This window comes from Choloepus didactylus, chromosome 15 (assembly GCF_015220235.1).
Source record: "Choloepus didactylus isolate mChoDid1 chromosome 15, mChoDid1.pri, whole genome shotgun sequence".
NCBI classification, from domain to species: Eukaryota; Metazoa; Chordata; class Mammalia; order Pilosa; family Megalonychidae; genus Choloepus; species Choloepus didactylus.
The window spans coordinates 66,623,634-66,648,355 of record NC_051321.1 but is presented as its reverse complement, the minus strand read 5'-3'; the positions used below and the strand labels follow the sequence as shown (position 1 = coordinate 66,648,355).

At 54.4% G+C, this 24,722-nt stretch overlaps 1 protein-coding gene across 15 annotated transcripts in view; it reads right to left on the bottom strand.

The window, feature by feature from the left end:
• The window catches only part of COL13A1 (collagen type XIII alpha 1 chain), a 144,171-nt gene that overhangs the window by 60,705 nt on the left and 58,744 nt on the right, over positions 1–24,722 (bottom strand). For 9 of the 15 annotated variants that reach the window (XM_037804703.1, XM_037804717.1, XM_037804712.1 and 6 more), the window contains exons 3-10: positions 22,683–22,690; positions 19,605–19,631; positions 16,787–16,822; positions 14,000–14,026; positions 11,436–11,486; positions 4,029–4,064; positions 3,248–3,274; positions 2,181–2,207 (exon numbers count right to left, since the gene is read on the bottom strand). In XM_037804703.1, coding sequence (XP_037660631.1) covers positions 2,181–2,207; positions 3,248–3,274; positions 4,029–4,064; positions 11,436–11,486; positions 14,000–14,026; positions 16,787–16,822; positions 19,605–19,631; positions 22,683–22,690 — 239 coding nt within the window. The remainder of the gene's footprint in view (positions 1–2,180; positions 2,208–3,247; positions 3,275–4,028; positions 4,065–11,435; positions 11,487–13,999; positions 14,027–16,786; positions 16,823–19,604; positions 19,632–22,682; positions 22,691–24,722) is intronic. The other 6 variants (XM_037804704.1, XM_037804710.1, XM_037804716.1 and 3 more) reach the window with 3 other exon arrangements.

Sequence of the window (24,722 nt, the reverse complement as noted above, 5' to 3'; positions counted from 1 at the left end):
GGGAGCAGTGTAAGGTCAGGAGGAGAAGCCTCATAGGAGGGTTCGTTCTTTGCCTTTGAGACAAAAGGCCCTGGCAGCAGACGGGCAGCAAGCTGGAGTAGGCTGAATCCCAGCTCTGTTATTTAGCAGCTGTGTGGCCTCGAGCAAGGTACATAACCATTCTGTGCCTCAGTTTCCCCTTTTGTAAAATGGAGATAATAAACTGTTATAAGGATTCCAGAACAGTTCCTAGTTGATGACTATTATTATCATTTTGGGGGTGCCATGGACAGCCTTATGGGAACATCAGGACACCAGGAAGGGGAAGAAGGCAGGAGCTGAGGAGGGACTGAGGGAATAAGCACCCAAACTCCTGGCGTCCAGGCGTCTTATGCCTCTAAAAAAATGGCAGCATGGGAGTTTATTCCTGCTCCCCATTATTTCATGCATGTGCACAGCAGGCTTAGGAACAAGGGAGGGGGGGCAGCCAAGGAATGCATCTGCAGGGGAGGGAGCTGGGATGCGGAGGAGAGCTTGCTAGGAGGCCCGGAGTCCAACGTGCCTCACTGCCATTCCTCCAGCTCCATGACAGCTCAAGAGCTCTCCTGCCTCAGGGCCTTTGCACATGCCGTCCCCCCGGACCCAGAAGGCTCCTCCCCATCTCCTTTTCTACTGTCCCTTGGTTAAATCCTCATCTTTCAGGCCCCAGATCACACACCTTTCTCAGGACAGCTGTCCCTGATGCTCAGCCTGTGGGAGGTTGCTCTGTTAAACCGAGCTTCCTCAGCCTTCCATGTACTACCTTTTCAAAGCACTTATACAAAGTTGATTTGTTAATTAGGCATGCAATTATGCAAATGTGTGCCTCCCCACTAGACTGTGAGCTACAGGGTGGCAAGGACAACATCTGTCTTATTCCTGTCTGTGTCCCTAGCACCTGGCACATTTTAGAATAAAAGTCTGTGAAAGGAAGGAAGGAGACAGGCAGGCATGGAAGGAGAGAGGGAGCAAGGAGAGCAGAAGGCAAGAAGGTGCGGAAGGAAGGAATTTGAGAACTGGGTTTGAAGCTTGATGTGGACATTCCCTAGCCACGTAATTTCAGGCAACTTACTTGGTCTCTGTGAGCCTCAGTTCCCACAGCTGCCAAAAGGGGATAAGAATAGGACCCCGAGCACAGGCTTACTCGGAGGATTGAATGAGATAATGCATGTAAAGAACTTAGCCCGGTGCCCCCCACCTGGAAACCCCCCAGAACGTTAGTTGAGTCAGGCAGACGGAGGGGGAGCTGAGAGGCTGAGGTCCTGGCAAGTCAGGCAGAGCTGCGGCTGCCGCCGGGTCTCCAGCCCACAATCCTCCCCGCCTTCTACCATCCCCCTCCCGCAGCCGGCAGGGCTCCGACTTCCCCTGTTGTGGGTGGACAGGGTCTTCAGCCCTGCACTTGGAGCACTGGACAGGGGGTGGGGGCGTGCCACACTGCTCCCACCACCCGGTGGTAATCCCAAGCCTGCACGCCACCCCGCCACCCCGTGGAACTGGAGCTCTCCCTCGCAACGTGGGTGTGACCCGACGTGGAGGCGGGTCCTAGTTTGCTCCTAATGGCCCACCAGTCCCTGCTGGGAACTGGCCTCCCTCGGCCCAGATCAGGAGGCCCCCGACAAGGGGAGGCTTTTCCTTTAGGAAGGGATGGCCTGTGGAGAGAGCAAATTCCCCTCCAAAAGCCCTGCAGGAGGTGGAGGGGCCAGGAGAAAGGCGGAGGCGGCTCAGGGCAGGGCGAGCGCTAGAGAAGCTCACGGGGTCGAGGCCTTGACGGAAGATCCAGCGAAGGAGAAATGCCTTCTCCCAGAGGAGAGGCTGCGGCAGCTCCCCGCGCCCCCGTGGGCCTGCCGAGCAGAAGCTTGTCCGGGGCAGCCCGGGGCGCCGAGGCTGAGCGAGCCGCTAACCTCTGGGCGACACTGGCCAAGTGTGGCCTCTCCCTGGGCCTCCCTTTCCTCATTGTTTTTTGGATAGAGGAACACCTGCCCGCCTCTGCTCCCTGCGCCGATGGGAGGATCTAAGGGGGTTTGCCGCACCCCTGGGGGAGTGGCCGTGAGCGGAGGATGCCCACTGTCGGCCCCCTTTGCCGGGCAGCACTCGGCTGTGGTCCGGGAGGGCCAGGCTGACCCCCACTGGTACCCGGGAAGGCAGCAAAGCTGGGGTCTTACCATCTCCCCTTTCGGTCCGGGGTGGCCCTGGAAGGAGAAGAGCGTGAATGTCGGGTACATCGTCGCCAGCCCAGGTCCCGGCCCCCCCTCAGTCCCACCATGTGTGGCTCCTCCCTCTCACCCCCACTGCTTTCTATGCACATCTTTTGTGTGCATGCGTCCACTCGCACCCTCGCTCGTCCAGCCAGCCCTTAACCCACCCACTCAGCCGCAGCCATTTGTCCACTGCCCTTTGCAGAGAACAGAGACAGGAGAGGTATTGTCACTGGGTCCCAAACTTTGCCCCATCCCCACACTCAGGATGGCTTCAAGGGACCCTGGGTCCCATGACGGGAGGGAAGTGAACAAGCTAGCCCCTTGGCTGCCACTTAGCTCACCAGCCTGCAGGGGGGCGTGCCCGGGTGGGCCCTTCCTCTTAGAGGGTGCCAGCTGCTCAGGGGACTGGCTTCTGTGTTGGTAAGGCCGTTACCTCACTTGGCAAGGGGGTGCCTCAGGGTTCTGGAGGGGTCAAGCTGTTCTCTGACTTACTTCTTTCTAGGAGTGGGGAAGGGGTTCCTTTTCCCCATAAATATTTGTGCCAGGGGGCTATGTCAAAAGGATTAAAACAAAAAGAAATGCTATGGAGTTATGGAAGGAGAAAGCAGTCTCCATGTGGACTTGGGCCTGCCTGTGGGGGTCTCACCCAGGGAGGGAGATGGCCAGGAGACTTGCCTCAGTGTGGCTGGGGGTCCGTGCCCAGGCTCTTTTCAGGTTAGCCCATTGAGCTGCTTTCTGTGCTGTTTCCCTGACTTAGCCTCACCCCATCCCCCTGGCAGGAGAGCCTCACAATCACCAATTCTAGGGGCAGCTCTTGCTCTGGAGGTGGAAAGCCCAGCTTGGCTGTGGACAACTCCCTAGTATCAAGAGCAACTCATTCAAATAGCACCTCGTCCCCTTCCAGAGGCGGCCTCTGCCCCAGGAACTCTCTATCTACAGCTCCTTCTAAGGAGCCAGGGAGGGGCAAGAGACCCCGGGTGAGTGAGCTGTGCCCAATGCGATGAGCCCATAGACGCTGGGGGTCCACTTACCGGTTTGCCGTCTAGCCCAATGGGACCCTGAAAAGGAAAGAGGCCAGATATAAAGACCAAGCATCACAAGACTCGTGCCAAGAGGCAGCATGTTGCAGAGGTTAGGAGCATGAGTTCTGGACTCCAACAAGTTAGGGTTCAAGACCCTGTTTGTCCACTTACTGGTCATGTGACCTTGGCTAAGCCCAAGCCTCAATGTCCCATTCTAAAATGGGCACAAGACTAAAAGAACCTTCCACGAACGGAAGTGAGGAGTAAGTGAAATGCTGCACACCAGGGGCTTGGCCCAGGGCAGCACCCAATGGGTGGCCATCATCACTGATATTGAGGCCTGGGGAAATAGTGATCTAGCGGCTCCCCACTGTGTTGCCTCTTAGGCCCCTTAGGCAGGGGTCAAAGGGCACCAGGACCCGCTGCTTCTTCCACTAAAGCCAGGTGGGAGGTTGAGCCACAGGTGGTGTCCCTGCAGCGCCTCATCTGCTCCATCTTCGCGCACCATGCTGGGCGTAATCAGCCTGTGGCTTCTCTTTTGGTAACCGGAGAGGCTGCCTGATCCCTGCCATGCTGCCCCTTTATTTGTGCTTATTTGCCTGGTTTTACTTGCTCCATGCACTGAGCACCGAGCACCCTCCTCAGTTGCTCTCTGTGAAAGGTGATGGAAGGGGTCCTTAACCAGGGTTTGGAAGGGAAAGAGCGGCTTCAGGGCCGCCCTCGGGTGAAGTTTAACCCAACCAGGTGAGAGACTGCCTGGGCCAAAGCTAACCCCAGTCCCCCTCCTTACCGGAAATCCAGGAAAACCTCGAGTGCCCGGCTGACCCTGCAAAGAACAAGAGAGGAGTCAGGATGAGCAAGAAGGGGTTAAGCTAATCCCGAGTTCACTGGGGTCTCTGCTCCCAGAGAGCCTGTGGCTTCCTTCCCAGCCTCTGTGAGGGTCCTTGGGAGACCCTCACCTTGGTGAGCTGGCTGAGGGGGAGGGAGTAGTAGGATGGAAAGGGACCTTTTACAGGAAGTTCCTTCAGTGACTGGGGGGTGGGGAAAGGAGAAAGGAGGCTCCAGCATACTGTGGGTCTTCCTAGGAAGGAGCCCCCCGAGAGCTCTGCGCTGCTGCGGATGCTGTGGACCCCGGCCTGTGAACAGACGATGGCGGAGCTGGACTCCTGGGCCGCAATCCTCCAGGGCCTTTTCATTTACACACTCATTGCTAGTGGCCACTTATCTGAAGATGGTTTGGATGTCAGTGGATACCAGAACTTGACCTTCAGAAAGTGTTTTCAAGCAAGAAAACACAGATGGTTCACTTCCCTCTGCCCTGGCTGCAGGCCTTGCCTGTCAGTTGGGAAATCTGTGGATTCCCCCAATCTTGGTGGGAAGCAGAGCAACTCACACCCACTTCCCTGGAGGTGCAGAGGGCAACATAGATAGTCAGGCTGGAGACTATAAGGACGAGGTCAACAGAAGAATGGGGGCTGGGAAGATACGGGGCTGGGGAGATCCAGGGCTGGGGAGGGCTCACCAGGAGGTGAAGGGTGATGGAGATCTAAGAAACGTGAGTCATATTACTTTCCTTCTTGAGAACTAGCAAGGGCTCCCTTCTACTCACACACCACTCAAGGCCATCCTGAGTCTTGTCCTGACCAACTGTTTTAGCTTCCTTTCCTGATTCACCTCTCCACCCGCTCTTTGTTCAGGCTCTCTTGCCCTTCGCTGGACACACATATTTACACATCCAGCTCTGGGTTCGGAGCCTCCACTTGGCTGAGATGGCCACAATCACCTCCTAAGCATGGGCATTTGAGTCTGGCAGTTCTAATCCTGGCTCTGCTAATTATGGCTGTGTGACTCTGAGCAAGTGACCTAACCTCTCTGGTCCTTATTTCCTCACCCATAGAATGAGGATAATGGTACAACCTCAGAGGGTCATCAAATTACATTAAGTTAGGTTTATAAAACCTAATGGAAGGCACTCTGTCAGTACCTGGGAAATGGCAACTGCCATCATTAGACGTTGGCTGACTTAAACTGAAACAAAGAGCACTCAGAATAAAGCAAGGTTGTTTTTGAGCCCAGGAAGTCTGGGGTTCAACGGAGTCTCTGTCAAGCAGTAGAGTTTCAGAATCAGATCCTACCCAGAGGAAGATTTCTGGGTCCAGCTGTTGTGACCCTGAAACATCTTCAGGCACGTTGGATCCTTCTTGGAGCCATGGACGGAGACATGGGTGCCCTGAGCCTTCTGCTCAGGGACCTGTCGGCCCCTCTGGCTGGGTCGGTTGTGGACCCAGCTGTCAGGTGTATGCGCTGGTCAGGAGGGGAGTGAGCTGGAGTCTGTGCAGGCCAAGGATGGGCTCGTGGCGGGCATCCAAAGGGCAAGAGGGAGGAGACATCACTCACATAGTAGAAGGACCTTGGGCTTCTCTCCTCTCAAGCACAAGTGATGCTAAGAATAGCACTAAGGAGAAAACCCGGAAACCATGCAACGTGGCCTCCAAAACCTTCCAGTGTAAACTTTCTACTGCTCTGAGCACTGAGAGGCCTGAAGAAAAGGTCAGGAGGAGAGGATTCCAAGAAACATCCTCCAGTCCCACTCGGACCATGTTTACATGTTCGGGATAATCACACGGTTTGCTAGGGGCAGAACATGCCTGGTGGCAGGATGCATCTCTCCAACCCAGTGCCAAATCCAGGGCTAACCAGGGCTTTTTCAGGCAGCTTGGGAATATGTTCTCATTGACCAAATGGAAACTGGGTCTCCACTTCCTGGAGAAGTGGGGCCTGGGTGAGGCACTTGGGGAGGCTGGGAGAGGGTTTGCAATTTATGTGCTGAGGTTGAACAGCTTTCCCTATGTTTATTGGTTGGTCCTATTTGTTTGTACTTGCTATCACTATTTCTGACTAGGTTGTTTGTCTTGATTGATTTGAGTAAGTCTCTTTGTTAGGAACAATAACTCTTTGACAGTCATATGGGTTGCAAACATTCTTTCCATCTTGGCACTTGTCTTTTATTTTGTTTATGGTATGTTTTCCACTATACAGACGTTTTACATTTATGGCGACAAACATATCAGTCTTTTCCCATGACTTCCGGGTTTTATGCCATGTTGCAAAGATCCTTCCCCAGTTCAAAATTATAAAATGTTCCCTTATGCTTTGTTCTTGTACTTTTATGGCTTCATTTTTCATATCTAAGTATTTTATTCATTTGGAATTTATTCTGCTATAACTAATGAGGTAGAGAGGGGGCATTACTTTTTTAAAATTTGCTTTCATTTAACCTTTTCCTAAAGGTTAGTCAGTTGTCCCAGCATCATTTGCTGAGTGATCTTTCTCTTCCTATTGTGAAAAGAAGCTTTTATCATGAACCAAATTCTCACATGCCTTTAGCTTCATTTTTGACCTCACTATTCTGTCCCAGTCATTAGTTTGTTTTAATTGCTCTGTTTTTATAATGTATTTTGATATCTTGTAACACAACTAGTCGCCTTTTCTCTTGCCACAATTACTCTATTTTTTTTTTCAGGATTTTCCTGAAAATCTTACAAGCTTATTTTTTTTCCAAGTGAAATTTAATATTATTTTGTCAAACTCCCAACCCCAATACCAAATTCATTGGGATTAGAATCACATTAAATTTATAGATCACAGATATATTTGTAGGTTAATTTATGGATTAATATTACATCCTTCTATATAAGAACAGGAGAAATAAGCTTTGCCTTGATCTCTGAATCTCGTCCCTTAATTCAAGGCTTGGTGTCAAGGGAGCCCAGGGATCCCCCCTTTCTGGAGGTGGACCCCTATGTCTACCCCTCCCCCCCTTCCTCCCTCCTACCTGCAACTCATGTAGGCTAAAACAACCCAGACAGACAGAAGGTTCTGGTTGGAAAGAGCCTACCAGGCAGACTCCCTTCCCTGACCCCTGACCCCTGACCTGTGAAAGAGGGTCAGTCATGCACCTGCTCAGAGCCTGCCTCCTTTATCTCCCCACACCACTCCAGTGCTGACCACCTTTCAAACGAGACTGTGCTGGGGAATGTTTCATTGCTGGCTGGGGTGGGGAAGGGTGGGCAAGGAGAGCTCTGCTTCACACAGGAAGTGCCGATTTCAGTGGTGTAAATACTCCCACCATGGCCGATTTCAACCTGTCCACGTAATGCCACTGGACCCCAAGCTGGGGGGAGATACAATGCTCAGTTTGCTCTCGTGAGCCAGCGAGTCGGCTCCAGCCCACCACGGCCTCCAGCAGCAAACCGCCATCTCCCCTCGTACATCACAAGGACCTCTCAAACCCATCACGTTCAAACTAAACTCATCTGCCCTAGCAAGAGCTGCTCCTCCTCATGCAGGGCTCCACCCTCCACCCTGTCACTCATGGCAGAAAGGTGGGGTCATCTGAACTCCTCCCCTCCCTCAACCCCCATCTTCTCAACACTGAAGCCTGTCGATTCTGGCTCCAAAATATCTTGCTGGTCCATCCCTTCCACCTGCCCGCTGACTCTGCCCCAGCCCAGGCCTTGATTATCGGCTGTGCCTGCCAACCAGTCTCCCCACCTCCAGCCTCTTCTAAACCGCCCTCCAGGCTGGAGCAGGTGGATCTGGCCATCTTTTTGAAATGCAAATTAGGTCCTGCCATTCCTCAGTTTAACACAACTCTGGGGCTTTCGGCTCCTGAGCAGGGTGGGTGAGGCCCTTCAGGGTCAGGTGCATGCTCACCTGGCCGGCCCCGCTGCTCACCACCTCCTTGCCCAAGTTTCACTCCAGAAAGAACTTTTCCCACTTCTCCAATATTTAAAGCGCCCCCTCCTGCCTCAGGGCCTCCTCCCCTGGTCCTCATTACCTGGGTAATCTCTACTCGTCCTCAATTACAGGGTAGATATCCCTTCCTCCAGGAATCCTTCTCTGCCTGCTCCCCCAGCCCCAAGCCAGATGTCTCCTCCATGTCTCCATGTCTCCTAAACACCCCTGATCTTAGCATTTATAGTCTGTATTGTGATGGCTGGTGTAACTGCTGGGCTCTCCCAACAGACCATGAGTCTGGGGGGCCAGGATGCCTCTGTCAGGTTTTCATGAACTACCCAGTACCTAGCATTCAGGAGGTATCTTACAGATGTTAATGGAATGAGAACATGAAGCAACACTAAATGGTGTGTCTACCCGGCATGAGGTGACTCCTTGTGGATGAGGCCTGGCCCCCAGAGGGAAACTGGGGGTCTCAGGGAGAAAAAGAGACCCCTTTGAGATGGGAGCATTTTCTGACCTGGCAAATGACCGTGCCTGATGGGCCAGCCAGAGCTTGAAGTCCCAGCCTTTCTGGGGTTTAATGGGATACCCTAAAAAGTCAACACCCCCCAGGCACGCTGCTCCAGCATCCTGCCTCGTTGGAATGGGAACCATCATCCTCCGAAGGGCCTGGGATGGTTTCCCTCATAGCTTTTGGACCATTTAGCAAGCTCCAAGAAGTGGCCCCTGGAAGCGGCAAGACTGGTTCTTATTAGCAGCATTTATTCTGGGCCCTTCCTGGTTGAGTGGAAAGCCACATGTTCTCCATTATCTGGGCCGCCAGGGCCTGCCCCACTTGACCCCTATCCTTCAATTACAAATGGCACTATTGTCACCCCCGACCCCTGCTATCCCTGCTCAGGGTGGCTTCCTGGAAGAGGCTGGAGGGGCTGCCCTGATATCCGGGTGCTGGTCACCCACAGAGGCCCAGGCTCCCAGAGCCAGACAACCTCTCCTGGCACCAGTGCAGACACCACAGGGAGAATTTTTTTTCCTCTTTCAGGTAAACATCCTTTTTAAACAGGAGATCTGAAAGCATGAAGGTGGGGAGTTGGGGCTTTGGAATGAGGCCGACCTGGCCAAACCCGAGCACCACCCTTCTTAGCTGTGTGACCACAGGCACATGATGGAACTCTCTGTTTCCTTCTCTGTAAAACAGGCTGGCAGTGCCTGCCCCTCAGCGTTTGTGGAGGGCTGGAGGAGACCTGTGTGCCCACGAGCGCTCAGCATAGGGCCCAGGACGTGGCAGGTGCCCAGGAGATGGGAGTTATCAGTGCTACCCGAACGGAAGGGAGGTTTCACCACCGGAGTCACATCCAAAGCAGGAGGTGTGCTCCTCACTAGGCTTGCACATGCCAGGCCAGAAGCCAGGAGAGCAGAGGCAGATAACTGCTATGAAGCACATTCTTAAAAAAATGGGGCTTTTTCAGCAATCGTGAGGTGGCGTGTAAATGTGGTGCTGATGAAAGAAGCTGATGAAAGGGTGTTGGACCGTGAGTCTGGAGGGGCCAGATGCCTCTATTGTGTAGTGGACACAACAGCAACGTCTGTGGCCAGACTGGGCAGCAGACAGAGACGCAGAGGGAGGTTGGCCTGAATTCTGGGCTAAGCCCCCTGCCCTCGTGCCTGGCCCACCCTCTGCTCGGCCCTCCACGTTAGATCCTGGGGCACTGTCCTATTTCCCTGGGGCCTTCCTAACGCCCAGTCTCTCCCTGGTTCAGTGTCACTTTCACCAGGGCAGCCCTGAGATGCACAAGGAGGCTTGAAACCCATCAGGGCCAGAGGCAATCTGAGCCACACTGTGGGGTCAGCGTGCAGACTCCAAGCTGCACCAACCAGGTTTAGCCCAGGCCACACTCCATCTGTACAACTCGGGGCAAGGCACTCGCCCTCTCCGTAACAGGGAGGTAAAAATAGTGCCTGTCTTCGGGGGCTGTGTGAGGATGAAATGAGTTCGTATGTATAAAGCTCTTGGGACACTGCCTGTTGCAAGCTAAGTCCCAAGCGTCAGCCTGAGCCCCAGAAGAAGCTTGCTGAGAAGGCTGTGTCCACCCAGCCCAGGGTTGTTCCAACCCTGCCACCCCTGGCTCACCAGCTCCATGCTCTGCACCCCTCTCTTCCTTCCCCAGGTCTCCAAACAGCCCCAGTTTGGCTCCATCTTTCAGCTTCCAGCACTTACCATCCATGGCCCTTCTCTTGGCTTCTTAGCTCAATTTCGGCTCCCTTCCTTGGACACAACAGCAACGTGCTCTCTGTCCCCTTTCTTAGACAGTGGGTAAGAAAGACTCCTGCTTCCCACTGGCTTTCTCTGCTGAAGGCAGGGGGATAGGTAGGCTGGGCTTCAGCCATCCACCGGGCTAGCCTCAGACTCCCGGGAGGTGAGAGCCAGGAGGGACCTTCAGCCTGTCTGGAGGGCACTTCAAGAGACACCGGCCTCATGTCATGGGAGAGGAAACAGGCCAGAGCATATATACGCTTCTTGGGCTCTGGGAATGCCCTGTTCACACTGGGTTGGGCCCTTGGGGCACCCCTGGGGCTGAGGCTAACCCCCTACTCCTACCACCTGCATCACAGGTCAGGACACAAGTACAGCTAAGCATGGCGCGGGCAGCCTGCTGTGGTGGCGAAAGACCTGGGGGCCAGGACTCCTGGGTTCTGACCCTGCCGTGACCTCTCCCAGCCCCGTCCCCTCTCTGGGCCTCAGTTTTCCCTTCTGAGAGGACTGGACTAGACAGTCACTGAAGTCTTTTCTGCTCTGACATCTGATGATTTTATTTAAGTCCTGTGGTTTGGGCACAGTTTGGGAAAAACAACTGGTTCTCCTTCCCATAGGCACATTATCTTCCCAGCTTCAGTACCCACATCTTTCCTGTCCCTAAGGAAATGGCCCAGGGGAAGCATCACTGATTTTCCCAAGCTCCCGGCCTCTGGGTGGAGGGTACTTAGACTCAGGGCCCAGGAGTGTGCATGAAAAAAAACCTTTGAGGGTGGGTGGTGGGCTGGGCCTCTGCCAAGACCTGGAGCGAGTGCCTGGGTCAGGGAATCTGGGCTCTGGGTATCTGCTCCGTGGGCTTCCGGAAAGCTGGAGTCTCGTCTCCAAAGAGGAGCAGGCCCTTTCTCCCTTCTGCTTGTGAACAGCAGGGCTGCCTCCCAGCGACTGCAGTTTCGTGGCCAGAGGGTAGGCACTTCCAAAGCCTCCCGAGGGGCTGTAATTTAGGTATATTTAGTCAAGCCACTTTCCTCAACATCAACAGCAGCACTGTGGCCCGGCCTGGCTGACCACATCACCCACGGTGGCCGCCACACCCAGGGGTGGCCAGGACTCTCTCCCCACCCTCACCCCACCCCACCCTGAGCTTTCTCATTAACTCACACACCCCCTACCCCCACTCCAAAGAAAAACAAAAACACTTACAGGGGGACCGCGGGGGCCAATGATGGACATGCCAGCATCTCCTGGGGTTCCCTGTGGGGAGAGAAAAAGAGGAGAGGGAGGACAGGATGGGAGAAGGGAAGTGGGAAGGAGAAGAATAAAAAGAAAACAGCTGGCAGGTGGGGCAGGAGGGGCAGCAGGAGGGGAGTGAGATGCAAAGCCAGAGGATGCAGGGGACAAAAGGGAGGCCACAGGGTGCAGGAGGATGAGGGCATTAGAGGAGAGGGAACAAAGGGTGAAGGAGTGGGGTATTTCGACCAATCGAGAAGGGCAGTGGGAAAGCGATGTGAGCTATGAGCGAGAGCAGAGGCTGTGGGGTCCCGGGTGTGGGAACCCAGGCCAGGGAGGCCAAGACCCGGTTGGGGGAGAGGCTCGGCTTAGCAGTGGTTGTCTCTGCCAGGGGCCCCTGCTCAGGATGCTTCCCAACTTTTCCCAGCCTCACCCAAATTTTAAAGGCCCTGAGGTCTTCCTCCCCACCCATTCCCAGACCCCCATCTGGCTGCACACCCTGTCACTGGCGACACTGGTGACCAGGGTTATGGAAGGCAGAAAGTGGGTCTTACTACGTGGGCCCAACAGTTCTGAGCCTGGTGGCTTGAGTTGCCTCGAATTTTCTAGTCCTCGTGTGAGAGCGACACAGGGGTTAGGGCTGGGGCAGAACTTTCAGCCCCAAGGGGACAGTAGAGGCTGCTGGGCTGTGAGCTCAAAAAGTGGTGCAAGGGTGGCCAAGCCAGCTAGAGCAATACCTGAGTATGGGGTGGATTTGACAGGAGGGAGAAGAAAGGATGAACATGGATGAGGTGAGATGGGCATTCTGGCAGAAGCACCATAACTGTGTCCTGCTGGGAGAAGGGGCAGGACCTGCCTCCCATCAGGAATCCACACCTTCCAGCACAGATTTGCAGGGGAGTGAGGAAGCCCAGGGCTTCAAGCTGGAGGTCTTGCTCTGCCATTTGCTAACTGGGCAACCTCTCTTAGCCCACCACGGACCTCCTCTGTGAAAGCAGGATGCTGGGGGTGGCTCTGTCAAATTTACAGGTTTGCATTTTGTAAATTGGAAAGCCTCGCATGCTGGCAAGGGGTGATTTCAGATTAGTAACTATTTACACCATTGCAATTGAGCAATAATTTTGAAACAAGACATTGTAGTGTAATGGTTAAGAGCACAGACTTTGGAGCCTGAATTCTTGGGTTTGAAGCCCAGTTCTGTCCCTTCCAGCTGTGTGACCTTGGGCAAGCTACTTAACTTCCCGGTGCCTCAGTTTCCTCATCTGTAAAACAGGGGTAATAGCACCCGCCTCCTAGGGTGGATGTGAAAATTACATGAAGTAATGTTGTAATGTGCTTAATACAATGCCTGGCCTATGGAAGGTGCTATGAAGTGTTTGCTATTGTCCTTAAACAATGATTGTGTCATCTGTCTTTCTCCTGGGCAGTTTAGTCTCCTGTGAGGTTGCAACTGAAAGAGACTTCTCTCCATTTGGGGAACAGCATATGCGGTGGTTAGGACCCCACCCTCGGGGTCAGATACACCTGGGCTCCTCTCTGCCACTTTCTCGCTGTGTGACCTTGGACCTGTGACCTTTTCTTTCTGTGCCTCAGCTCTCTGTCATGTCAAATGGAAATACTGAAACCTCTCCGGTAGGGCTGTGTGATTAAGTGGAACAACAGAAGTACAACTCTTAAAACTGCACCTGATACAGAGTTTGGCTGTAATATCCGGTGGCTGCTATTATTACTGTCGTCACTGTTATTTTGGAGAAGGGGAGACTGTGACACAGGAGTACATGCTCTGATAAATGGGCAGGAGACGGCCAGGACAGTACTGGGCTGGCACTAGCAGGTCTGGCTTCTAGCCCCTCCTCATCACAATTGCTGTGGGACCTTGGGCCTGCCCCGCCCCTCCTACAAGCCTCCGTTTCCTCATCTGTCAAGTGAGCTGGCTGTCATTCTCTGAAATCTCTCAAGAACCCACTGGGGCTGATGTGCCAGGACGGCCTCATGACTGTCTGATGTCCCTGATCTTACAGCTGGGCTCGTGCTGCCCACAGAGGCCTCTTCCCCGGGGACTCCAGTCTCCAACCCTGGGAGCGCCCCCTCCCCAGGCGTTTTCCCAGGGAACTCTCTCCAGGGCAGCCCAGACTAAGGGTTTCTAAGTCTGAGGGTGCCAGTGGTGGGGAGGGAGTGGCTAGAACTAGCTACACAAAACAGAGATGGGCACTGTCCTTGCCTGGAGAAGGGGGACGCCTGAGTCCTGGGATCAGAGTGAGGGGGTCACACCCAGCCAGGCAGGGCAGGGGAGCCCCACTCCGCCAGGAGAGCTGGGATCATCGCCCTGGAATCCCAAGGCTCCACCTGATGTGTGGAAGGCGTTAGGAAGCGGGGCTGTTTGGCCGTGTGATCAGCCCAGAGCCCCTGGGCAGGGCCGTGGGGAGAGCAGGTGGCCGCGCAGGGCAGCTGGTGGAGAAAGGGGGCTCGGAAAGCCCCTCCCCGGGAGTCCACGGGCGGAAGGGATGGGGGGGCCCGAGGGGAACGTGAGGACTCACCTTCTCGCCTGGGTGGCCCTTTACTCCCTGCGGCAGCCACATGCAAAACAGGGTGCAGGGAAGAGTGAGGGAGGGAGAGAAAAAAGAAAGAGGATGAGAGAGAGGAATAAATACAAGAATCCGTGTTGTGGCACAACAACCAAAGAAAAGAAATCACTGTGAAATACGAAACAGCAAAACACAGATGCTGACACACGGCAGGCTCCGCGTCCAACCAGCTCGGCCTCAGCCCGCAATTCGCCCCGCTGCTGTTCCACATTACTGGAAACAGCGGCCAGGATGAAAGAAGCCCTCTAAAGTGCGTGTGTGAGTGTGCTTGTGTGCATGCGTGTGTGTGAGAGAGAGACAGAACAAGAACTCACCTAGGTCAGAAAATCTGCTGAGAAGCCGCGGCCCCTCTGGGGCTGGGTCAGTTTGGGGGTAGGGTGGAGAGGATTTCTCGGGGACTGGGTGGGATGGTGGAGTCTGGGAGGATGGAGGGCCCAGCCCACCTCCAAGTCAAAGCTTTGACAAGCAAGGCAAGCCAGGGGTCATCAGGGCTGGCAAGCAGGGGTAGGAGGGGGCGTGGAGGAACACGGTGGACAGACGGCGGGGACACATTATCTGGAAGGATGGAGGATGGGTCAGGGATACAGGGGAACTAGGGAGTCGGCCAAGGGTCTCTTGTAACCATAGCGAACATGGGGGGTGGCAGTGGTGCCACCTCTAATGAACCCCTCACCCCCAAACTACTCAGGCATTTCACACCCACTGGCCACTTGAGTCCTTATCAGGTGACTCATGCCAGGACCCCTACTGGGCAGCCAAATAGGCCCATTGTCACATTTAAAATAGCACAAGCAACATGAAAAGCCCCCAAATGGCTTGAAATTAGCTTTGTGTAGAAGGAAATGGGGAGACTTAATGGGGCCTCCCTCCTTCCCCCACCTTGGGTCAGAGGGACACTGACCTAGAGGGGCCGGTGGGGTGGATGTCCACATGGTGCAGGGGAGTAGGAGCTGGGAGGCTGGGAGGGGTAGTTTTCCTGTGCTGCCTCCTGCAGGGCAGCTGCACGCAGGGTAAGTAGAGGCTGCTGAAGGTTACCTGTTAGGAGCGAGGACTTTGGATACAAAGGCCAGCTCCAACCTATCTTGGGTAAATTGAGGCTAACATTCTCAATAGGACACGGTGCCAATAGCACCAGACTCTGGAGCCGGTGGAGGCTATTGGCCCCGTGCAGGAAGGACCAATTGTTGCGGTGGACACGGTAGGGAGGGGAAAGTTAGAGACAAGGACAGGACCTGGACAGCCTCACATCGGGGGCCCAGGGCTCGCAGCCTCCCGGCCTTGGCAGATGGTGGTGGCTGGGCTCTAGGGAGCTCAGACTGGAACCCCCTTGTCCTGAACTTATGAAATGTCCCAGGCCCAGGCACTGTGGCGTCATCCCAAGGCTCAGCTCCTCCTTAAGCTGTTATGCCAATGGCTGGGGAATGGGGGTGGGGGCAGCATTGCCAGGGTCAGGGTCAAGAGCATAGGCTTTGAAGTCAGGCTGCCTGCGTTGAAGTCCCTGCTCAGCCTCTCCCTGGCAGTGTGACCATGGAAAGACATAACATCTGAGCCTCAGTTCTTCATGCAGTTCCTGGGAGGACCGAACTAGCTAATTTGTGTCAGGTTCTTAGAAGGATGCACAGCACGCAGTTAGCACTCATAGTGTTAGCTAGTATGTGGGTGCCTTGTCTCCAATTCTAAGCTGTGGACTCACACCATGTTTGCAAACTCACACAAGGATGTCTCACCCATGCCCAAAGCCACACAGCTAGGCGGAGGAGATGGAGGAGGAGGGGGAGGAGGAGGAGGGGGAGGAGGAGGAGGAGGGATTAGGAGGCAAAGCACATGAAGGATGTGGATGGATGGCCTGGGGGTGTTCAAGGCTGCAGGGAGCCAGGGGGCGGTGGAAGCTGATGGCCAGTGTGCAGTTAGGACACAGGCCAGGAGAGCAGCCCCGGCCATGCCCTCGAAGCTGGGGGGTGATAAGACTGGCATGTGGTCGTCCCTGCCCAAGGCGGTGAAAGGTACCTGCACTGCCCTTTCTAGCCCCTCGGAGACCACTGCCCCGAAGCCCCCGGGAAAAATCTGGTGCCTATGGAACATTCTCATTTCCCTTTGTCCATCTTAATTTTTTAGCAGGATATGCGAATATTTTAAATTGCAGCCTCCTCGTGAGGATTTGGAGGCACTGCCAGGAACCGAGCCCTGTCCTCACCAACTCCTCCGAGTGCATCTCCATCTACAGAAAACGGTCCTCCTGAAGCTCTGGCCCCACTGCAGTTCCTGCACAGTGTGTCTAATTTTCCAGCGGCTGGATACCAAAACTTGGCAGATGCAATTCTCTCCATCTTTTGCTGCTCTTGCTGGGGGTGGTTGCAGGAGCAGCCACGAATCAGAGGGCGAGCTGTCAGCCTCGGGCAGGGGTGGGAGCCCTCCCAGTGTCGAGAGGATGCAGGCCTCCCCTCGTCATCTCAAAGGCGATCGGCAAAGAGCCTCGTCCATGTGACTTTCCTGGGTTTGCCCTTTGCTGGGGCAGCCCTCTGGAGAGTAAAGCCACGTTGTGAAGGCTGAAGGATTGGAATAAAACGTCTTCCACTCTTCCCCCCTGGCCCTCTCTGCAGCTGGCTTGGGCAGGGAGATGGAGGGTGCTGACCCCTCCTTGGGGTCGGGGCAGGCAGCACCTTGCCATGGTTTGGAGGACGGGCCAGTGTGGAAAAGCAAGCAACGCCCACAAAAGCAGGGGCAGACGTGCCAACTCACCACCCGTCCAGGCATCCCGATGGCACCTTTGTCTCCCTGATGAACGGAGTGGAAACAGACAGATGTGCTGCAGTCAGGCTGGTGTGGGAAGGAATCTACGGGCTCACTGTGCACCCCAGGCCTTGCAAGGCAGTTGGGGACTTCCACGTGGGAGCACTTTCCCCATGCAGCACCCACAGACTGAACAGCAAGCAGCCCCCCATCGCTATCTGCACCCAGGCATAGTGCTATGAGGACTGAAGTGGAGTTTGGTCCCCAGCTCGAGATTCAGTTTCCCTGTGCATATCACAAGGGGTCCAAGAGCCTTTCCTCCCTCAGACTTCTGTTGTCACAATCTACCCCGGCTATGACCAGGGTGTGCTCATCCTTGTCACGCTCAACCTCAAGGCATGGGGCAGAGCAATTGGCAAGTCCCGTGTGACTGAAGAGTGAATCACTTCCCTGGGTCTGACTGCCAGAGCTGGGGAACAGGTTCCACACTGCCCCGCTCCTTCCCAGGCCCTCTATCTGGGAAAGCTATGGACAGAGTCCTTCTCTGTCCCTCCCTTCTCACAGTCACCCTTAGCACTGACAGGAAGGACCAGGAGCCATGTGGATTCAGCCACATCACGAATTTCAGCTGCTGGGATGGGTGAGGGGGAATCACTTTGTTTCGTAGCCAAGGGTTATATCTTCCTGCTCTGGAAATCTGCTTATTAAGTTTTGTTCCTCCCCTCTTTGGTAGAAAATTTTTTGCAATCACACGCGTGCAGACATCATAAAATCTAGGGTGGGGCCTGGGGTTCACGATGAGCCCGGAAGGGTGGAAACCATTGGATGTAGAAACTAAGATGGTATTTGTCCAGTCTGCTGGGGAGCAGAGAGCCAGGGTCTTGGGTTCCCCTGAAGGGTGGGCATTTCTGGGGTCACTCTGTGCTTCTGCTGACCGCCCCGAGGCGAAATGCCTTAAGGGACAATTAGCATCACAAGATGTATGTGGGATGCACCAAAGAATAGCAATTGGCTCTAAAATTAGGCTCTTGTTACACATGTTGTCAAGACCAATTGAGTCTTGGAGTCTGCCGTTGTTGACGTGGAACAGGGTAGTAGTTTGGGTTGTAAGTGCTGGCTCTGTTTCCTTAACCCCCCTTAGCTTCAGCATCTGTCCAGTGAGGGTACTAATTGCTTCTCTCTTATGGGGTTACTGGGAGGATCCCATGGGGTGATGTCTCTTAAGAGCTCACACCCTGGCACTCAGTATGTGTGGAGTAAATGGCATCTGCTAGTATTACTCCAGCACGGCCACGGGCAAGTGCATTTTATAAATTCATTTGTACATCACGCCTTTTGCATTTCACAGCAAGGGCCAGGATCAGCAGATCTTCTCTTGGGTCCCTCCCAGGTCCCAACATGATGAAAGCTTAAACAGGGCCATAACCCATGGGTCCACGGTCTCCTCTCCCTGCTGAACACCCAGGCCCTGCTGGGCATCAGCTGTGACATCTCATGGTCCACGCACACTTGGGCTTTTGAATGATATTGCAAGATGTGGGTTTTGGTTTCTTTTTCTTTTCTTTTTTAAAACTAATGTTCTTTGCAGTCTTGGCCATAAAATGCTTGGGTTAGGGACAGGCGTGGAATGGTCAGCAGGCTGGAAACGAAGTGCAGCAGTCCCTGCTGAGTGAATTGCTCCCAAAATGCTTTTTAAAGGTGACTTTGTAAGAAAAAACAAGGTCTGCCCACGTTCCCCTCAGTCATCTGATTTTTCCCCTCCTTGGGTTTCGTGGGACCGATTCACTCGTCCGCCATCTGCTCCAGGCTCTTATTTACTGGGAGGGTTTCCATTTTCGAGGCTAAACATGCTCCCAGATGCATTTCATTAAGAAAGCCACTGCTGGACATGAACTCTAGAAATTGCTGTATTGGTCAAGAGGTTACAGTATAATTCTTGTCTAAAGAGGGTGTAACTGGAGTAAAAGGCATGCACAGAAGGGTCCAGAATCTGTGTCTTTGGTGCAGGGAGATAGGGCAGCCTGGCACCCTGCCCCGGATCACTCTCTGTGCCACCTCAGCCCTCTGGCCACAGCATCTTGCCTGAGTCACTGTGTACCCAGAGCTCCCCAGTATCCAGTACTCAACCCATCTGTGTCCTAGGCTAGAGGCCATGAGCCATATCTTAGAAGACTTTCAAGATGATTCTCAAATGTCAACAGGAACCCCAAGAAACAGCAGTATGGACTGGTGTGGGCTCCCCACATGGGCTCCCCAACAGTTCTACAACTGAAGCTGCTTGCCTAGAGGCAGGGTGACTGTGGACAGGGTACTTTACCTCTCTGGGTCTCAGTTTTCTCATCTATCAAATGGGTGTAATAACATCTATTTCACCAAGTGGTTGAACAAATCACACATACAAAGTGTGATTTGCATAGGGCCTGGCACCTATTAAAGTCTCATTAAAAGGAGGTTCTATTTCCTTTCAAAGTCCCTATGGTTCCCTGGCAGAGCCTTTCCAGAAATTCAGAAAGGGAAACTGTGGGGAAAACAAAATCTTGGAGTCTACTTGGAGTCTACTCTTTTATCAGAGGGCACAGGAGAGAGGGGTGGTGGTTTTTAACCTTCGCTGGTATGCACTGGTCTGCAAGATGTTCCAGCAAGGCCTGCTCTGCTCTAGGTCTCAAAGGAAGAGGGGGCTGAGGGTGGGTTTCCCCCTTGGTTAGGGATCAGAGACTCTGGAAAAAGGCTTTTACCCAGACACACCTGGAGGAAAAGCAGCAAAGCAACCTGGCCAGTCCTCAGATTGAGAAAGACACAAAGGAAAGGAGACATGAAAGTTGCTTACCGGGAGTCCAGGTCTTCCAGTGGGACCCTGAAATAGAGGGGGACAGAGTGAAGTTTACATAGGTTAGGGGACTGAAATTCCTGATTGTTCAAAACTGCCCCAACCAGCTGGGCGACTTTAATTTTGGACTTGTAGCCCACCAAGCTGTGAGACAATAAATCCCTTCAGTCAACCCATTGGGCAGTATTTGTCATAGCAGCCCTGGAAAACGAAGACAGGGAGGAAATATCTGGGGGGAGCTTTGAGAGCTGAGCCCCACCCCTGGAGTGGCAGAGGCAAGGAGTCCAGGAGAGATGGGGTGTCCTGGTAGGGGGGCAGTAGGACTTGAAGGTTAAGAGCACGGGTTCTGGAGTCAGCCCACCCCCTGTGCTCAAACCCTGGCTCTGGCACTTACTGGCTGTGTGACCTTAGGCAAGTCATGTGGCCTCCCTGGGCCTCTGTTTGCTCCTCTTGAAAATGGGGAGGGGACTACATGAGATGATGTGTGTCGCTCACTCAGCACAGTGTCTGGCTTTAGGAGTGTTAAATAAGTGGCGCTAATACAATTGCTAGAATAGAAGAGGGCTGGCAGGGAGGTGCGTGGAGCTGGCTGCGATTTCTCTCTCTGGAGATCCTCCTAGCAGGCACAGAGTCTCTTCTTCCAGACATCCTGCTCTTCCCATAAGTCGAAGGCAGAATCAGGAGTGGGCCCCAGGGTGTTCCCTGGAGGACAAGCTCCCCGCACTGAGGCTGGTGCACAAACTCAGGCAGCCCCAGGAGTGAACCCTCCACTGGCCTTTGCTTCTGAGGAGGACCCCCGGGCAGCGTGCTCCAGGATGGCCCCTCACTCTGCTTGATCCCGCCCCCTACCACTGAAGCGTAAGCCCCGGGACAGAGGCACCTCCGATTTGTTCTCCAAGGCAGCCCCTGCACCTGGAGGACTACCAGAGGCCTCACCACATGTCTAAGAATGAATGAACCTGAGGGTGATCCCACACACTGGGGAACTTAGCCCCTTCTTTCCCAGGCCCCACAGAGACAGTGCTGAGCACCCCACTTACACCACAGCTTTGGTGCTGAGCCAGTGGGGGACGGGGGTCCAGCTTTACAGGGCGGATCCATCCAGAATAGGAACAGCAGGGGACTTAAAGGGACGCAAGCTCACAGAGACTTGAAACCTACACTCCACTCATCACGCCACTCCCATGAGGTCACCTGGGAGGGATTTCTCTCAGGGCTCAGTACCAGGAAAAGCTGGGCTTCACTCCTAATTGAGCTGCATGTCCAACCCGGGCATGAGGTGGGGCAGGGGAGGCTGCACATTGGCTACAACTTAAATGGTTCTGTCACACTGTCTTCAAGGCACGGGCTGTCCTGTCCACGGGAACCTGGGCCATCCGCTTGGATCTTGGAGCTATCCCAGAAATGGCCCTGGTGACAGGCAGGGTAGAGGGTGGGCGTGGCAGCCAAAGGCATTCCTTCCTTTTGCAGGCACAGACAGAACTGGGCCGAGAGGGTGATCCCCCCCATCCCCCCAGAGCTCCCTGCTCCTCCTCCCCCTGCCATTGGCCATTGGGCAGAGGTTCAGGATGGTTCCTCTTGTCAAGGTCAGAATGGGGGAAGCTCCAGGAGCTGCTCTCCTGCAACACAGGCAAGGCAAGGCTGGGGCCAGGCAGGTGGGGATGACAGGGGGGACCCTCTCCTCACTCTTCATCCGTCCCTCCACTGCAGAGCTCCAGGGCCGGCAGCACCCACCCCGGGTCAGCCGACCGGAGCTCTCGGAAGCCTAGCTTCCTGGTCAGGGGGTCCTGCCCTTCTGCAGGCACCCAGGGCCGGACAGGCCTGGGGCAGCCCGCCTGCAGGCACGCTGCGTGTGCAGGATGTTCTTGGAGTTGGGGAGGCAAGGGCTTTTTTGACTTTATCCAAAAAGACAGTGGGGAAAAGAAGGCCCTTTCCAGCAGGTGGTCTGTCAAAAGTTCCCTATGGCAGGGTTTATTTTGGAAGATTGATGACAGGAATTGAGATCTGACATCCCAAACCTGCCATGATAAATCATTCCTCCTCCCTCCGAGTAGTGAAACGACTCTCCTCTCCCACTGTGACTTGTCAGTGGGGGAGCTGAGCAGGGTTCCCAGGATGGGTCCAATTTACCTTTCAGAGAGCAGAAGGAATATTAAATAATGGCCTTATTAAAAGTTGGGCAGGCTGCTCTCCCTGATACATATCAAGGGAGAACAACTCTGGAAATGGCTTCTCTGAGGAAGGGATGACAGCCTTGAGGATCTCAGTAACCTTCTTGAGAAAGAGCTGATGAGGAGGGCTGGGCTCTTCCAAATTCCAACCCCCACTCCCCTAGTGACCTCTGGGTCTTTTGTTAAGATATCAAATGTCCCTCAAAGAAGACGGCGCACCCGTTCTCTGGGTCCATTTCTTCAGGGAGATAGTCTCCTTGGGCTCTTCTCAGGTTCTCTGGAAACCCTACTCTGGGCCTCAGAGCGACGCCAGGGAAAGCAGAGTGACACATACGGGAATTTATGTGTCCTCCCCAAGGTCTAGCCTGCTGCTGCTGCTTTCCCTTACACAGGAGCTACCACCACCACCACGGCCTGCCCAGCACGACTTGTCCAAGCAAAGCCGCCCACGTACGGGGGGGCCAAGGCAACCTGGAGTCACCTGGAGCTGCACCCTGACCTGTTTTCTGATGAGCAGGAGCCTTTCCAAGGCCCAGGACTGAGCAGAGATTATCTCTTTCTTCTTTCTAATACCTGTGCTTCTTTGACTCCAGTTGCTTTTTGGGGGGACAAAGGAGCTGGGCTAACAATGGGGCAAGCCAGCCTTTCAGATTTAAATTCAGGACTTGCTTTGTCCTGGGGAGCAGCCATTGTCTGGTCCTGGAGTGGGTAAAGGTGGGTGGAAGGCAAAATGGCAGCCTCCTTTCCCATGTGAAGACTCCGGAGGGACCCTGCAGAAGCAGTGGGTACAGCAGCTCCCCTGGGAGACAAGAGAGGGCTGGCTGTCGTCCCCCCACCCGGACCCGTTACCGGTAGGGAACACAGGTCTTCACGATGTGCGCAACCAAGCTGCAGCTTGAGTACTTACAGGAGGTCCTGAAAGAGAGAAAATACCAGGGTCAGCATCACTGCTGTAAGGAATAGGAGGGGAGAGGGGAGTGAAGGTGGGAGGGGGTCGTTAAGGGGAGGCTGCCTTAGAAGCAGGGTCCAAGGCTTTCCATCTGGTCTTCAAAGTTTGTATGTTTCTGGCCCGCTTTCACCAATATAATCTCTTCCCCCTTTATGTCATCTCCATATTTCCATGATTGGATGAGAAATCCAGAGGTTTGGCCCCAGACTCGGCCCTGCTGGGAACCTAAAGGTGATCCCTGGCAAAGCCCCCAGCCTCAGTTTCCCTCTCCCCAAAATGGGCTCTTTGGGACCTGCCCAAACTCATGCCTGGGCCTGCTTTGCAGACCACAAGAAGGTGGGCTCCAGAGCTCATCAAGAAAGGGCGAAAGTATAACAGAACCCGAAGAGATTATGATTGTTCTATGCTGCCTGTCCTCTCTCAGCTTCCCACGAATGCACTGGAAAACAAGCAGGAAGGAGAGGGCCGGAACGGTTTCTGGTTGGGTTCCCTGCCTGATGTCTACCGTCTATGGGGCCTGCCCTGGTTTCTGTGAAGCTATGCGCAGGCGTTCCCAGCCCCCTGGGTCTGCGGCCCACCCCTGCTTTCTCCACGCCCACCTTGTGCTCCGGGCCCACCCTTACTCTCTTCTTTTCCTCATTGTGTCTGTTTTCCCTTCTACCTCCCATAGGCTCAGCAGCAGCCGTATCCCATTCGGCAAAGCCAAGAATTACAAATACAAGTGATCCGAGGAGGGAGCAAGGGCCAGGAGTGGGTAGGGGCTGGGAGAAAAGCGGCAGAGAAAGATAATGAAATAAAAGGCATTTCTGTGCAACATGAGTCATGCAGCCCTCCAGGCCCTGGAGTCCCAGCTGGGCCTGGAGCATCTGCCCAGCCCCTGGTGACCTGGCGACGACGTTAACTCAGCTGCCACTCCTGCTGCTTCTTTTATGCCCGGCCAATAAAGACTCCTCATGTTTCCCCTTATTCCTTACGTCCCCAAAGCCGGCTTCCTCCCCTCCTCCTTTATCTGCCGGCTTCTCTGTCCCGGTCCCTGCCCAGGAGGAAAAAACAGCCTCTTTCTCTCTAATCTCTATGAAACCATCACTTTAAGGGGGAACAAAATTAAAAAAAAATAAAATAAAATGTTGAGGGGTGCAGTAACTGGGTGAGGCCTGCATGCAGGATTTCAGAGAAAGAGAGGGATGGTGGCCGGGGGAGGAGGTGACCATCTGGGACCTATTAGGCTGAGGGGCAGAAGAATGTCACTCAGCATCTGAAAATATCCCCCAAGCTGCGGCCTGCCAGAGGGGTGGGCCCAGCCGGAAAGTCCGTGCATCCTGGCTGGGGAAGCATCCTGGTGACAGAGTTCAGCCTCTGGTGCTTTGGATGGCTGGGCCACATGGAAGGCAGATGCTGGGCCTGCTGGGCCTGACAGGGCGCTGGCTCCCAGGCCAGAGGACGTAGGCCAGAACTCTGGGGACCAAGGCCCCGTCCTCAGCAGTCTGAGCTGCAGAGGGATCGCCACATGCACCTGGACAGCCAACATGGGACTCGGCGCTCAGCAGAATCCCAAGATAGCACTTTGCTGTGTCAGCCAAGCACTCCTGAGCGATATAGACTTTAGTAGTGATTTTGAGGTGATTTTTATCAGTAGCACCACTGTCGTCGCTGCTCACACTTCTATGGTCCTGATGGTGTGAACCAGGCACAGGTCTGAGTATTTCCATAAGTGAACTCCCTTCATCTGCAAAACTCCACATTGCAGGTGGAGAAACTGAGGCACAGAAAGGCCGAGTGACCCCCCTTGAGGCCAGGCAGTGAGGAGGCAGTAGAGCTCCTGACCCCTTCCCTAGTGTTTCTCTCTAGGGATGTCACTCAAAAAAGCAACTCACCCCTCCGGAAATTGCTGCAGACTTGTCTCCTCTCCAAGCCTCTCCAGCAGATGCCCTGCTGCCAGTCGGCCCCCAGCTTCTTGCTCTAGGGGGAACCCTCCCATCTCCCTTTTACATGCACCTT